A 16,451-nucleotide genomic window follows, 5' to 3' on the forward strand; every position below is an offset into this window, starting at 1 on the left:
GTCCTCAATCTAAGGATGCGAACCAAGAAAGCACAGACTGTCATTCAGTTTCTCTGTCGTGTTAAACCAGTTTGTGTCCCTGCTGCTGAAAAGGCATTCCTGTCCTCCCCTTCACCTCTGCTGCGGTATTCAGTGCGTTGCTTGTTTCGTGTGCTATTACTCAGGTGGCTCCAAAGTCACACAGGGAACGTAAAACTCATTTATCTTTATGTAGGATTAGTTGCTGTTCAACAAGGTTATGTTCTTGATGGAATTTATAGCACTGCTACGAGGTGCAAAGGATAGAAACATGCAGAAAGAGCTGAACTGGCCTCTCAACTGTGGAAGATCGGGTGCGTTTAAAGCACCTGTGGAAGTGCTCTGTGAGTCTGGGTGTGTGGACTGGAAGCCAAGATGATAACTGATGCGGGAGAATCATTTGTAAAGCATACTTTTCTTTTACCATTCCATGTGATTCTCTTGAAGTATTAGAATATTACATTTAATATTTGAAAATGAGGACTTAATTGTTATGGTTTTGCCTCGTCTCATCTTACTGTCTTTCTGCTTTGGTGGACATCTTTCTTTCTCATTTATGAGGACTGTTTTTTGCCTTCTGGTTGCAAAGATGCTGTTGGGAGTATAGAACTGTGCTGCCAGTATTCCCTATCTGGTGTTGCCACCACATCAATCCTAACAATTTGCTATGAATCAGGTCGAATGTTTTTTTTTTCTTCATGCAGTATGAAATGTTTAGAATCTGTATTTCATGTCTGCAGTGCTCTGCATTGCAGATACAAACAGGGCGAACAACTTCAGGCCTGTTCTTTCTAAGAAATTATCTGTTTGCTTCAACAAATGTTGCTTTTGCTCATGTAGAGTTAGAATATTTTTACTGTTACTTTTCACTTGCAGCATAGAAATGAGATGCACTGCCTCTTGTGAGCAGTTTATGACCATCAGAATGAACATTTATCTCAGTTGCAAGGAGAGCAGGAGTATTGCAGAGGAAAACTATGTCTGATAGGCAAACAGGTAATTTCACAGGTACGACATTTGGATTTTGTAGACGACACCAAAAAGTAAAATAAAAGTTTGGTAATAAGGGTAGTTGTAGGGTTAGGTTATTGGCAACTGTTATGTTAAAGAATTCCAATGACATAGTTAGATTTTTGGCTATAATATCCAATAATTATTACCCTATAATATCCAATGAATTGTTGACGAAAGTAAAGATAGGCTTTGAAGATAGACTGCCTGAAAAAAATGTTCGCATTGAACAAGAGTTACCGGACCAGGTAGAGACATTTCTGTTTTGCTGTATTTAGGAACAGCTAAAAGCTTTTAAAAAAAGTTGAACGTATCTAGGAAGAAAAGTTAAGTAATAGAATTAATTAAATATATTCTTGAAAAAGTGTGGGGCTGCTTTCAGGATTAGGACTTCAATCATCTGTATTACTAGCAGTGCTGATTATTTCCTTTCCTATTTGATAATAACTAATTTCAAATTCAAACTTCATAATCACGTGTTGCCAGTTGATAGTACATGTGAACAGCAGAGAATAAGTATCACTGAAACTGTCTGCTACGACTGTGAGAATGGGTCCAGAGGAGGGCTGGAGCACCTTCCGTAAGAGGACAGGCTGAGAGAGTTGGGCTTGTTCAGCCTGGAGAAGAGAAGGCTCCGAGGAGATATTATAGTGATCTTCCAGTACCTGAAGGGCCTACAAGGAAGCTGGAGAGGGACTGTTTACAAAGGCTTGTGGGGATAAGATGAGGGGGAACGAGTATAAACTGGAGAGAGGCAGATTTAAGCTTGGTATAAGGAAGAATTTCTTCATTTTGAGAGTGGTGAGGCACTGGCACAGGTTGCCCAGGGAAGTTGTGTCTGCCTCATCGCTGGAGGTGTTCAAGGCCAGACTGGATGGGGCCTTGGGCAGCCTGATCCAGTGGGAGGTGTCCCTGCCTGTGGCGGGGGGGTGGAGCAAGATGATCTTTAATGTCCCTTCCAACCCAAACTATTCTACGATTCTATGAAATGTTTTCTTAATTCTGCAATCGCACAAACACAATGTGAATTTCAATTCAATGAGTTTTACTCAATGAGTTTTAAATTCAGTGATTTTTACCCCATAGAACAATCAGTACATGTTTCTAAAAGGTTGAAACCTGGATGAGAAACTGATTTCACATTTTGAAGAAAGATTATTGTGGGAGTATGTTGCTGAGTATTACACAACCCCAATCCAGATGTAAGCTCTGAAGCAGTTGATGCTTTCAGAGAAGTACTTAAGGCTAATGGTCTGGGGACTATTTGGTCAAACAGTTCTAAGATATAGTCAGCATCCTTTCGTTTATCCAATTGCGGTTCACCTGTTCAGTTCTAGGTAGATTGTTGTAGAAATTGCAAGGAAGAAATATTCCATCTGTTGTGTGCATACATGTGGGCAGGTAACTGCTTTTTAGTCTTTTTTTCATTTAAAATTGCTGTCGTGACAGCAGGTAGAGTAATGTTGAGGAAAATGCACTAATTTGACTTTTTAATTTTACTTATTTGTTTTTGCGTGGTAGTTTTTACTGCAAATGAAAAACTTTATAGGCTTTTAATAAGGCTTTTTCTTGTGTGTTTCCTTTTTATAGTTAAAAGCATTTCTCACCCTTTCATATTGAATGTTGAAGAATATTTTTCCTGTTTCTTAGTAAAGGTTAAAACAGAGGCAGTATTTGTATTGAAACAACTGATCATCCAGGTTATCTTTTATCACCAGTATGATTGCCACCTACTGAAATGAGTTTGCTTTTGTAGGCTTTGAACTATCTTACAGCTTTGAATATGTTTTTTTTATAATGAGAGGTGTACGTTTCAGTACCTGTTAACAGTTAGTGAGGAAAATCATGCTTATTAAGAAAGAAGAAACTATATTTGACATCTTTAAAAATATCTTAACTCATAAATTATTGACTAAGATAATTGTCTACTTAAAACTTACTTTTTGAATACATAGGCCAGCGGGAGTAGCAACCATCTTTACATAAAAAAGAGGTTCTGGAAGACAATTAAACATTGTCTTATTATAAAAATGAGAATAGCTCCCACTTTAACCATGTTTACAGCGACTATAAGCTATCTCATAGTTTTCTTTAATCATAGATATAGGTAGAGAAGGACCTGGGGGTGCTGGTTGACAGCCGACTGAACATGAGCCAGCAGTGTGCCCAGGTGGCCAAGAAGGCCAACGGCATCTTGGCTTGTATCAGAAATGGGGTCACCAGCAGGTCCAGGGAGGTGATTCTCCCTCTGTACTCGGCACTGGTGAGACCGCACCTCGAATACTGTGTTCAGTTCTGGACCCCTCACCACAAGAAGGATGTTGAGGCTCTGGATTGTGTCCAGAGAAGAGCAACAAAGCTGGTGAGGGGGCTGGAGAACAAGTCTTATGAGGAGCGGCTGAGAGAGCTGGGGTTGTTTAGCCTGGAGAAGACGAGGCTGAGGGGAGACCTTATTACTCTCTACAACTACCTGAAAGGAGGTTGTGCAGAGGAGGGAGCTGGGCTCTTCTCCCAGGTGACAGGGGACAGGACAAGAGGGAATGGCCTGAAGCTCCGTCAGGGGAGGTTCAGGTTGGATATCAGAAAAAAATTCTTCACGGAAAGAGTCATCGGGCACTGGAACAGCTGCCCAGGGAGGGGGTCGAGTCACCTTCCCTGGAGGTGTTTAAGGAACGGGTGGATGAAGTGCTGAGGGACATGGTTTAGGGAGTGTTAGGAATGGTTGGACTCGATGATCCAGTGGGTCCTTTCCAACCTGGTGATTCTGTGATTCTGTACTTTCAGCATTGTAAAGCAAGAAACAATTCGTAAGAGTGGAAACTAATAGTAATTTTAGCATACACTAGATATTATCAGATAATTCTGCCAATAAATCTTTGCAAATGAGAGGAGACTGTGGGCTGAATTTATTTTGATTTTGTTCTCTGAATTGTTTGAGTTTTTTATGTTACTGGAATTAACTTGTCATATAAATATAGCTTTCTAGAAAAAACAATTTTAAACATTTGGGTTATTACGTACAGAGGGCTTGACCTGGATCTCACTTATGCAGTATACAATGTGATATTACTGATGTGTCTCTCCTCGCCAGAGCTCTCATGGTGTTCTAGGTTTATGGAACGTCTAATTATTTTTTTCCAAATTTAAAATAAAGGGAACTATTTAAACTGGAATTATTTAAAATGAACATTTTTTTCATTATTTTTTTCTTTCCCTTTTTTTACGGACAAGCTAGTTTACAGTGGCATTGCTTGTCATCAACTACTTATATCACTTTCCAGCTCCATGAGGTGCAATATATATTTCTTACAATCTGACAGTTGGTTTTTTCGGTATTTGAAATTTCAAAAATGAAAATTCTCTTGAAAAAGACTCTCTTGAAAAATTTCATGAAAGCCTGAAATGGGAAATAAAATTACATCAACTTACTTTGTCCTTGTCTTAGATCTTGTTTAAGCTTTTAAGGCTACGATTATCTGAAAATCATAGAATCATAGTATCATAGAATAGTTTGAGTTGGAAAGGACCTTAAAAATCATCCAGTTCCAACCCCCCTGCCATGGGCAGGGACACCTCCCACTGGATCAGGCTGCTCAAAGCCGTGTCGAACCTGGCCTTGGACACCTCCAGGAATGGGGCAGCCACAACTTCTCGGGGCAGCCTGTTCCAGAACCTCACCACCCTCATCGTGAAGAAATTCCTCATGTCTAGTATAAATCCTTTTTGTTTTTCAACGTGTACTGCCATTTTTGGTGCAAAATGAAGAAATCCTACATACTTTGGGAAAGTTTTACTAAAGAGCTGAACAAGATTGTTGAATTTGTTGTATTCCATGTATTGGTGGGTTGACCTTGGCTGGCTGCCAGATGCCCACCAAGCTGCTCCCTCGCTCCACCTCCTCAACAGGACAATAGGAGAAAATAGGGTTAAAACCTTGTAGGTGAGATAAAGGCAGGATGAGCCCTTACTGTTAGAGGCAAAACAGACTTGACTTGGAGAAAATTAATTTAATTTATTTCTAATAAAATAGTGAGGTGAAAAAAAAAGAAAGATAACATCTAGAACACTATTCCTTGACTTTTTCCCTTTTTTTTTTTTATCTCCTAGCTCTTCTACTTCCTTGCCTTTCCTATCTGAGTAGTGCAGGGGATGAGGAATGAGGGATGCAGTCAGTTCATAAGGCTTCTTCTCCAGTGTGTGTTCTCTCCATGGGCTACAGTCCTTCAGGATACACATCCTACTGCATGTGCTGTCCACGGGATGCAGTTCCTTCAGGACATACCCATCTGCTGCAGTGCTGGGTCCTTCATGGCCTGCAGTAATATCTGCCCCCGATGTGGTCCTCTATGGGCTGAAGGGAAATACCGTGATCTTCATTATGGGCTGCATGGGAATCTGTGATCCGGCACCTGGAGCACCTCCTCGCTTCTCCTTCTCTGGCCTTGGGATTTACAGTGTGATAGGGTAACGGGTATAGGAAAGAAAAAAAAGTTCTGAATCTAAATGTTGAAGCACTCTGTGGATGTTTTAGCAGTGCACCTGGGAGTTCTGGGGAGCAGAGGAACACAGATATTACAGAGCAGAGAACATTGATATTTTGTGATTTTTTCTGTTATAGGGAGTATGACTTCTGCAACATCACCTATCATTTTGAAATGGGACCCCAAAAGTTTGGAAATCAGGACTCTCACAGTGGAGAGGCTACTGGAGCCACTTGTTACCCAGGCAAGTATCTTCGGTTTGTTTGCTTCTTCCTTTACCCTGATGCTGTGTTTACTCATTTGAAATAATTGTCGTAATAACCTTTGATAATAAAAGCTTGAACAGTTTTTGTTCGTGATCTCTAGTGGAAAGCTCTGTTCAAACATGTTTAGAAGTTCTTGTTCTAAATAATTTACAGACTCCAAGTATGAGTGGGAATACAGTAGCAACAGCTATTTACTTATGTTTATCTTTTAAAAGCAGTTCAGAAATCTGTGAAATGGACCATTTAAGACATGGGTCTGACTGAATACCTACTCTTGATTTATTCTTGTATTACCACAGAAGACAGGTTCGCATTAAAAAGAGACAAACCCAACCAACTAAATTAAAGAAACTGTTAAAACCTGTTTCATTTCATGCTGTGATCAATTAGGAGTGTATACTCAACCTGTTATCTTTCAACTGAGTAAAATTTGCTATATATTGGTTTATTTGGCTTTTAACCGAGCAGACCAGTTTCTTTTTTTATTTTTGTATATCTATGCAAGTCACATTTCCTATGTCCGTACAAATTGACATCAGCTGTGCTAAGCAGAGGAGAAGGAGCTGTGTGGTCCAGAGAAATACGGCAGCAGACATCAAACTTCTGTCACCATCAGTGTGATTTGCTGAGTCTGTGACCTGGTGTGTTTCTTGTCCGGAATTGCCATTAATAATGGGAAGATGGTTGCATAATATTATCCCAGTAAGCTACAAGATGTGTAGCTCCATTATTTAAAATACACAAGTAATTTTTCTTCTAGGAATGCTCATTATATTAAAAATGAATGCCAGCTAACCCCATCTGTCCATCCACCTGTTCTTAATGATTTTCTCATAGACACTCTGTGGATCTTGAGATTGATCTGCTGGATAGAAACACAGGCCTTCTTTTCAGTGTGGGACCAGACTTATGTTTTCATTTGCAGAATAAAACAGAGAGAAAATATAAGTTACTACTTCTTTAATTCCTCCCCCAAAATGATATCTCTATGGTTTCTATGCTCCTGGCAGAGAGTCACTTTATAAAGAAATTATACCTATTCTTCTTCCTTTGTTTTTGAAAAATATAACATTATCCTTCTGTTATTCTGGACGTGAAAGTCTCTAACAATGCACTCAACTTTACAGACTCAAAAAGCTGAGTGATGTTAATGTTTCATTTCATGTAGCTGTTGATACCATTGTAATGAACTTTTATTATAAACCTTGATAATTTGGTTGTTGATATGGAAGACAGACAAAAATCTTGAATTAATTTTGATACCAACTGAAAATTAGGTCACAAGCTTTCTGTTATTCTGATCTTGGTTTTGGCATGGAAAGTGAAGCTACTGTGAACCACGATCTGTTGTGAAAAGAGCAAATTACCTTGCCCGGAAAGGAGAATCCATCAGCCAAGAAGTGAAAACAGCATTGCACTTTGGTTGCACTCAAGTTACTTTAGTTATCCTTTGGTTTAAATAGTTTTATGTTTTGTAGCATGCCTCAACAAATATAAATAGAGAATCATAGAATCATAGAATGACTAGGTTGGAAGGGACTCACTGGGTCATCAAATCCAACCATCAAGAAATTACAGGTTGAACTAGTGGGCATGGATTTCTTCAGGAGTGGAAGCTTTGGTGCCCAAGATCCTTACTTTTGTGTTTTGATTATGAACAATGTATTACTATTTTAGCAGTATGTCAGAACTTGAGAAAACAAAGTGCAGTCTGGAGGAGGTACAGAAATGTTGGGCTGTTGTGTTTCATTCAACATTTACAGATATAACCATTCTGATTTCTTAATTCCATAGGTTCCTAGACAGTATGTACACATAGGAAAAACTTTTGAACATGTAATTTGATTTATCGTATTAGAGAAGTAAGCACTTTTAATTCTTTTGTGCCACTTTGATTCCAGTAAAGTATGTTCGACTAAAGCATGTTTTCGTGAGCTGCACAATGTAATCACGAAAGCTTCAAGTGATGAGAAATGTGCTACCTTCAGATTGTGTTTATCTGTTGCATTTTTAGCTAAGTAATTCAACTGCTCTTTCTGTTTTTCTCAGATAAGTTAACGATCATCCCAGTTTAAAGGCTTTCCTATTTTTTCCTGCTTAAATTGCATATGCAGTCTGGTCAAGTCAGGAATAGTATCTCGTTTACTTCTGTTTGGGCTTAGATTGCAATCTGCCTGTGCAGTGACAACTTCCACAAGACACCATGTGCACATTCCACATGTAAAGATTTTGATCTCCTTAAAAAATTTCAAAACATTTTCCTTCCTAAAGAGAACATCAAATTTGAAAGTTTATTTTGGCAAATAAATAAATACATAAATATTTAATCCATGTTCGATTTTTACTCTGGAGGCTGCTGTAGATTCAGAAATCCTTCTTAACATGGAAATTAGAGATGTGAAGTTCTTCCATAAGTCAATAAAAAAATAGGTTACTTGTAAGAAGAGAGAGATTTAAGGGCTACAAAATGCAACAGAACTGTGCTACACAGTTCCCTGAGCAACCTCATCCAACTTTAAAGGCAGCTGTACTTTGGCCAGGAGTTTGGAGTAGATGACATCCTGAGCTCCTGTGAAGCCAAAATTTTCTCATTCTGTGGTTTCTAGGACGGCCAAGACAAACCAATGTTTTATTTTGCATTCACACTTGGATATTAAGAATATTCTCTTCCTATCCAAGCTGTGTATAATTTTGGAGAATGCTTGAAAAAGCAGAAGTGGTTGTACACGTCTTTGGGCTCCAAAATTGCTAATAAAGCCTTTTCTGTCTGTGTATCTGTGTGTGGGGGATTTAGGCTCTGAACTCAGTGTATATATTAGCATGAGTGATAAATGTTCAAATGGTGGTGCATCCACTGGTTTCCACTGAAATTTCAGGGCATAGTACAGAAATGCGATGGGGATTTGAGAAAGAACACCTCAGTAAACCACGAGAATGGTGTATTAAAATTGAATTTTAGACAAGCTCATTAGTGTTCCAGATGAGAAAATACAGATAACCTATGAATTGATTTGGAAGAAATTGTCGGACGGGAAGGTTGTCTGAGCTGGAGGCAAAAAAAAATTCCATTAACTGATCATGAGAACACATTAGAAATGACAGAATTGCATTTATTCTAGGAAGCCTTGAACTAGCAAACTAATTAAAACTTTCACTGTTGTCAGAGATGTAAGAGTATTGCTCGAGTACCCGTTTTCCCAGTGCTTGTCATATTTGAAGAGTAACAGATAAGCACTGCCACATATCTTTTATCGCATTATTGTTGTTGAGATTTGGTAAGAAATGTGTGACTGAAAAATCATAGAATCGTTGGAAGGGACCTTTTAAGATCATCCAGTTCCAACACCCCTGCCGTGGGCAGGGATACGTCCCACTAGATCAGGCTGCCCAAGGTCCCATCAAACCTGCCTCCAGGGATCGGGCAGCCACAGCTTCCCTGGGCAACCTGGGCCAAAGTCTCACCACCTTCATGTGAAGAAATTCCTCCTTATGTCTAGTCTAAATCTTCCCCTCTCCAGATTATGCCCATTACCGCTCGTCCTGTCCTCACAAGCCTTTGTGAACAGTCCCTCCCCAGCTTTCTTGTAGCCCCTTCAGGTACTGGAAGGTCGCTATAAGGTCTCCTCGGAGCCTTCTCTTCTCCAGGCTGAACAACCCCAACTTTCTCAGTCTTTTGGCCAAGATCAAGTGTAGTGTAGTAAAAATGTATTACAATATCTTTTCTCAACAATATTGAATTTAATAATTGAAATAATAGAATCGTAGACTGCTCTGGGTTGGGAGGGTCCTTAAAACTCATCCAATTCCAATCCATGGGTAGGGACATCTTCCGCTGGATCAGGCTGCTCAAAGCCTCATCCAGCCTGGCCTTGAACACTTCCAGGGATGGGGCAGCCACGACTTCCCTGGGCAACCTGTAGCAGTGCCTCACTGCCCTCATTTTGAAAAACTTCCTCCTAATATGCTTCTTTTCTCTGGCTTCAATGTCACGATCATCTAAAAGTATAAAGCAATTGTATTTATTGCTAGTTTTGTTTTCTGAGAGTTTGTAGCAGTTAACCTTTTTACTAGAAAGCTTACAATTTTTAATTTTATGATTTTTTATAAGGAACTGTAAAACTAAAATATATCCCGAAGGAATCCTGCCTCTCATTCTCACCTTCATGCATAGTAACCAAAATAAGTTGCAGTTATGTTTGTCAGACTGTGGATAATTTTTGTAAGAAAAAAACATTTGTGGGAAAGGCTTAAATGCTGTTGATTGATGTTTCATGTGTAGCTGGAAAATAGTGATTGCAGTGGTTGCCCATAAGGACTCAGGAGACGCTTTTTTGGTTTCTGGTGGTTTAGTGTAATAATTAATACAAATATGAATACAAGTAATAGATGTTAAGGAGAGGAAAAAAAAAAACCCTAAAGTAACCAACCATAAATGAGCAACATTAATATATATTTTTTAAAACATAGAGAATACTCGTATGTGAACACATGGATGAAAAGATGAAGGAGTTGCACATAATTTTTGCAAATATTATTTGCTGTTTTGATGAGATTTCAATTTTCTAGTGTCAACCTTTGGTTCTTTTGGGTAGCTTTTGGTAGGTATTTTAAGTAGCAGTGTGGATGTTTTACAAATGTACTTTATTACCAGAGCCATGCAGCAGTTGTGCCTTTTAGAATCTTTTAAGTTTTTGGACTATTATGAATTATTTCAGAACTGTAACAATAACACAAATAATGGCGAGTGTTTGTGTTGCAGAGTTTTTCATGGCTGATTGTGTTTTGCTTCCGTATGACACATTTTTGTCCTTCTGGAGTTGCTGTGAAGAAACAATTCTGAATTGCAGTGTGTGTTTCGTTTTTTTTTTCCCCATAAATTTAAGTTGCCCGTAGCGTATAATGAAACAACGGGATGTTGTAAGGCAGAAAAAAATCAGAGATTAATCATTTGGGGTTTTTTTGTATTTGTGTATCTATAAAATCAACAAGTAATTAGATAAAATTTCAAATAGTTTTAATTAGTGCAGTTTATTTAGAAAAATCATAATAATTATGGCTGATGGTATACTTTATGACTTCTTCTCAAATAACTTTTGTCTAATCTAATCCCTGATGCAGTGTATTTTGACAATGGACTGGTTTCTGTTTTGCTGTGAGAGATTTAAATATACTCCCAACCATTTCTGTTAGTCAGATATTATTTACATTTGGAGAACCTTGCTTTTATTGCATTTGAATGCTAAATCTGCTAAATGCTAAATATATTATTGATCATAGAATCACTAAGTTTGGAAAAGACTTATAAGATAATCAAGTCCAACCATCAGCCCAACACCATCGTGCCCACTAAACCATGTCCCAAAGTGCCGTACCTGCACATTTTTTGAACACTTCCAGGGATGGTGACTCCACCACTTCCGTGGGCAGGCTCTTCCAATGCTTCACCACTCTTTCAGTAAAGAAATCTTGTCTGATATCCAATCTAAACCTCACCTGGCACAATTTGAGGCCATTTCCTCTCATCCTATCACTTGTTACTTGGGAGAAGAGACCACCTTCCACTTCCCTACAATCTCCTTTCTGGGAATTGTAGAGAGCGATGAGCTCTCTCCTCAGCCTCCTCTTTTCTAGGCTAAACAATCTCACTTCCCTCAATCGCTCTCCATAAGACTTGTTGTCCAGACCCTTCTACAGCTTCATTGCCCTTCTCTAGACATGCTCCAGCAACATGATGTTCTTCTTGTAGTGAGATGCCCAAACTTAACACAGGATTTGTATTGCAGCCTCACCAGTGTCGAGTACAGGGGAGTGACTTCCCTTGTCCTGCTGACCACACAAATTTTGATACATGCCAGAATGACGTTGGCCTCCTCGACCACCTGAGCATTGGTTATTGTTGTCATGGAGCTGTATCTGAACCACACCTACACATGTAGACACACGAGTATACTTTTGGAGGATTTGTGCATGTGTAAGCATGCTTCGAAGAGTTTTGAGAAAAACACTATCTGGTAATAGGGCGGCACTGTTTGCCTGATACACACTTTCCACCTGGGTTAGTAATTGTGCGATTTTTGTGTGCAATTTTTCTGGATTCAGCTGAAGTTATCTTCCAGATGGATCTCGGGGCAAGTAAGTTATAAAGGCTTATGTTTGATCATTTGAGCTCGATTCAGCTGTGAATCTCTGTGAAAAGGTTAATCTCTTTTATGTTTTCCTTGAACAGGACTGTTTTCCCAATTGTGAAGTTAGTTTCTGTTTAAGCTCTGTTTCAGAACACCCTCGGATCTGTGGCATTTCTGGGAGTGCAGGAAGTTGGACTGCACACTATTCTTTGACATGGGCTAATTAGGTGATGGCTGTTTGTGTCAGGGAGTCAATGTCAACACCTATCGAAAAACTAATTCCGAATTTTTATTCTTTAATTGAAGCTGAACTTTTAACAGGAATGATGAAGTTATTTTGTTTACTAGAAACAGAATCCTCCTGACTTTCTCCAGTGTTATGCTGTGTATATCTGTACCTGCCCATGTGTAGAGGGATTGGAACTGGATGATCTTGAAGGTCCCTTCCAACTCAAATCCATTCTACGATTCTATGATGATCACAGGATCACAGAATGACCTGAGTTGGAAGGGATCCAACAAGAACTCAATGATCCACAAGGATCATTGAGTCCAACTCCTATCCCTACATAGGACAGCACCAAAATTCACACCATGAATACGTGCTAGTGCAATGAGTAAGTTCTGTGAAGGAGTTTCCTGGATGTCTTTGCACATACATTGAATAATTGAACAATGTGACTTGATACAATTGTGTAGGTTGTGACATGGCCTGGACTGTTATATGAGCAGAAGATAGGTGCACTTTCCCACCTTCAGAGCTGATCTCTTCTCAGAATTTGAGTTTCTGTATTCATGAAGGTGGAGTCTTTTTTTGGATCCTAGCTTCTGACATCTTCTCATCACAACCAAACCAAGAGAAGAGACACAGGGAATAAATATGTGTCTAAGAAGACATACCCCATACAGAAACACAGCTTTATATAGATGGTGTGCACATCAATATTACCCCTCAACTCCATATCTCATTGCTTGGCTAGTAGGGATACCAGTTGTCCTTGCAAAGACTGTCAGTTTTAACTTCAGGAGAAGGAGAACTGCTGTAAAGTTTCCCTCATTATGGCTGATTAGAATATAATCATAATAGGGCTATGTCTTGAGTGAAATATAATACAAAAGCAATAAGAAAAGGCAGGTAGCTGAATGCAAGCTAGACTAAACATTGAGAAGTTTTGCCGCTATTTCCACTTGCAGCTCAGTTGCAGGAATGAAAAGATTGCGGTGGACAGATCAGGGCAGGGGGAAGCTGGGTGAATGTTTCCTGTAGGACATCCATTAGGGGAAAATTAGTGCAAGGAATTGGATAGCTGAAGCCTGGAAATTCCTTGATACTGTTTTCATCCTGAGTATTTCTTAGTGCCCAGTGACAGGGCGAGTTGAAATGGTGCAAATTTGTGCCAGGAGAGGTTTAGACTGGACATGAGGAAACATTTTTTTACTTAGAAGGGTGGTCAAATACCTGTCACTGCTTAAGAGGGACTTGAATAATGCTGTTAAGAACATGCTTTAAATTTGTATCAGCCCTGAATTGCTCAGACTAGATGATTGTTGTAGCTCCCTTCCTACTGAAATAGTCTAGCATAGTCTACTCTACTCTACTGAAATACTACAGCCTGAGTTTTGAAACTTGTCGGTTTTCCTAAACTTAATCTTTTCCTGCAACTATTGCATGTAAGAGTTTTCAGAAACTGGAGTTCTTGCCGGGGTTTTTCATACTCTAGGCAAGAAGATCAAGCTACTACAAATAATTATTGCAATATCTTTCTTCAACTTATAGCCTTGAAAATGCGTAGCAAGATGCCGTGAAACAGGGCTGAGCCTTTTTCTGTCCTCAAATGTACAACTCAGCAGGTTCTTAAAAAATCTGTTGATTTAATTGGGGTTATTGCTGTAGAAGATGAGCATCTAAAGATTTTAAGGAAGAGTTGGCTTTGGTTGCATTTTTAATTGATTCCTTTGAGTTTGCTTGAAATGCAGTTATAAGTTTTGGGGATTTTTTTTTTAATAATATCTTGTGAGCTACTCGTCATTTCAAAAAATTTGCACAGTCAACAAATGTATCAGCAAATTACAATCTTTTTGTCAAAAATGAAGCAGGATAGGTGTATCGGCTTATGTTTTAAAAGATGATTGCATGATTAATAGATGGTGGCCTTGTTAGAAAAGAAGTAACGTGTAGGGGTCCACAGCGGGCTGAGGACCCCTGCTGATCATAACCCAGAGGGAGATCATGGGACAGGAAGTGGGCAAACGATACAGGACCGCGTGAGAAAGTAGTATCATCCACTCACATTATATGTAAGTTAATATATATAAGTTAATATATATATAAGTTTATATATAAGTTAATCCAATCATGCGGAGACGCGTGTGTTAATAAAGGGTATAAGAGGCACGTGAAGATCAAGTGTGCGCCGGCCAGCTATGTAACTTCAATAAAGAAACTTGCTTCCACATCACCATGTCATGTCTCAACATGGTTTTCATTTTGGCTGATAAATTCTTATTGGTATCATAAACTTATACTTACTAAAAGTATTTGTTTTTCTAGTGCTTATAAACCATAGAATCGTAGAATAGTTTGGGTTGGAAGGGACCTTAAAGATCAGCTAATTCCAACCCTCCTGCCATGGGCAGGGACCCTTCCCACTGGATCAGGTTGCCCAAGGCCCCATCCAACCTGGCCTTGAACACCTCCAGAGATGGGGCATCTACAGCTTCTCTGGGCAACCTGTGCCAGTGTCTCACCACTCTCATGATGAAGAAATTCTTCCTTATGTCTAGTCTAAATCTGTCCCTCTCCAGTTTATAGCTGTTGCCCCTAGTCCTAACACTACAAGCCTCCAGAATTATTATAATAATATATATATTAGTACTAAATCTAGGACACTAATAATGTAACTGTGTGCTTTAACAGGGGCTTAACTTGAAAAAAGTTGTTTTTACTATCACCAAATGTGAATCAAATGTATTAAAAGAAATAATATAAGTCACATACTGTATGAACAGGGACTTGGTATGTTTTGTTAAGCAGCAGCTTCAAAATAGCTCTTCAAATATCCAGCTGAATATGAGCTTTTAGTAGCAAAAGATAAGATGGATCAGCTGGTGGATATAAAGGAAATTTAGTGTGGCAGTACTATTGTTATAACATAGCGTTAATGAGGTTATTATTGGAAAGGTTCCCTATTCGCAAAAAAGATGTTGACAAATTGGAAGGCAATCATATGAGTCATGTGAATGATAAAAGCTTGGACTTCTAGTGGCAGACTAAAGACATTGGATGTATTTCATTTATATGTAGGCTTATCGATAACAACAACAACAACAAAAGTCTTAAATTAACTGCCAGTATAGATTTTAAGACTATTTCTGGTACCACTTACAGTGTAAATAATATTCTAGAATTAATTTCAACTACATTCAAATATGAGATTCACACCCTGAAACTAAACCATCCCATCATTAAAAATGAAATTCAGTAGGAATTGTAAAGTACTTACAGGGTAGGCTGTAGCAAGGTAAAAGATATTAAGATCTCTTAAATTAAGTTTCTGTATGAAGAAAAAGTTTTATTGCAGAGAAGTTTTTGTTTTTTTTTCTTATCTGGAAAATCCTCTAACTGGAAACTCAAACTACAAATAAATATAAACTGTAAATAACATCTCCACTGGAATAGTTCTAGAATGATGGGTGCTACCAGAATCCTTGATTAAAAACTGGCTATATTTTCTAACGATATGCTTTAAGTCTACCAGGTGTTATAAAGCTGGGAAAAGAATTACTGGAAGAACAAAACCCTGTGCAATAATGGGCTTTCTCACTTTATGAATCAGTTTGGAAGCAGGAGCAAGTTTGCTTGTTTTCTGTCATAGATCAGATTTGACAGGAAATGGAGAAAACAGATATGACACTTATGTGATTAAATATGTGTGGTTCTCATGACTTTGGAAGCAATTTGGATATTGAAGTTTGTGATCTGTATTAACTCCATTCTTGAGAGTGATGTAAAAATCTTATTCACTTTCTTATTTTCATTAACTTAATTTGCTGCCTGCCACGAATCCGCAAATGTTAGAAAGGCTACAAAATAAACCTGTTTACAAAAAGAATACATGAATTGCAAGATTTTGCTTTGAGATGTTAATTAATCTAATAATAGTAGAACCAAGCAATGGCAATTTTTGTTCCATTTCTCTTCATTACGTGTTTCTGAAGACTGACTGATTTATTTGCAGTTCAAAGAGTTCAGGGTGTGGATACATGGATCTTCTTTGGTTTCTTTCCTATGTTAATTCCTTTAGAATATTGATTCCACTTTTTAATGAAGCCAAATACGTTTTGTGTGGTTTATAAAATGCAGTGGTATGTAACTAGTGAGATCTGAGCTTTTGGTGTATTTCAAACAAGAGATTGATTTTCAGCCAAAGAAATTTAGAAGCGTATTACATTTTTGCCTTGAGCACATACTCTAAATTACCATAGTTAGTTTCCTCTTTGGTAAATTAATTTTTAGTATGTCTTCCCACAACTTTATAAGTGGTTGGTGT

At 38.4% G+C, this 16,451-nt stretch overlaps 1 protein-coding gene across 2 annotated transcripts in view; it reads left to right on the forward strand.

The window, feature by feature from the left end:
* The window catches only part of CTNNA2 (catenin alpha 2), a 520,003-nt gene that overhangs the window by 56,863 nt on the left and 446,689 nt on the right, over window positions 1-16,451 (forward strand). For both annotated transcript variants that reach the window (XM_054064692.1, XM_054064693.1), the window contains exon 2: window positions 5,648-5,754. In XM_054064692.1, coding sequence (XP_053920667.1) covers window positions 5,653-5,754 — 102 coding nt within the window. In that variant the 5' untranslated portion in view covers window positions 5,648-5,652. The remainder of the gene's footprint in view (window positions 1-5,647; window positions 5,755-16,451) is intronic.

Source organism: Cuculus canorus, chromosome 4 (assembly GCF_017976375.1).
Source record: "Cuculus canorus isolate bCucCan1 chromosome 4, bCucCan1.pri, whole genome shotgun sequence".
Classification (NCBI taxonomy): Eukaryota; Metazoa; Chordata; class Aves; order Cuculiformes; family Cuculidae; genus Cuculus; species Cuculus canorus.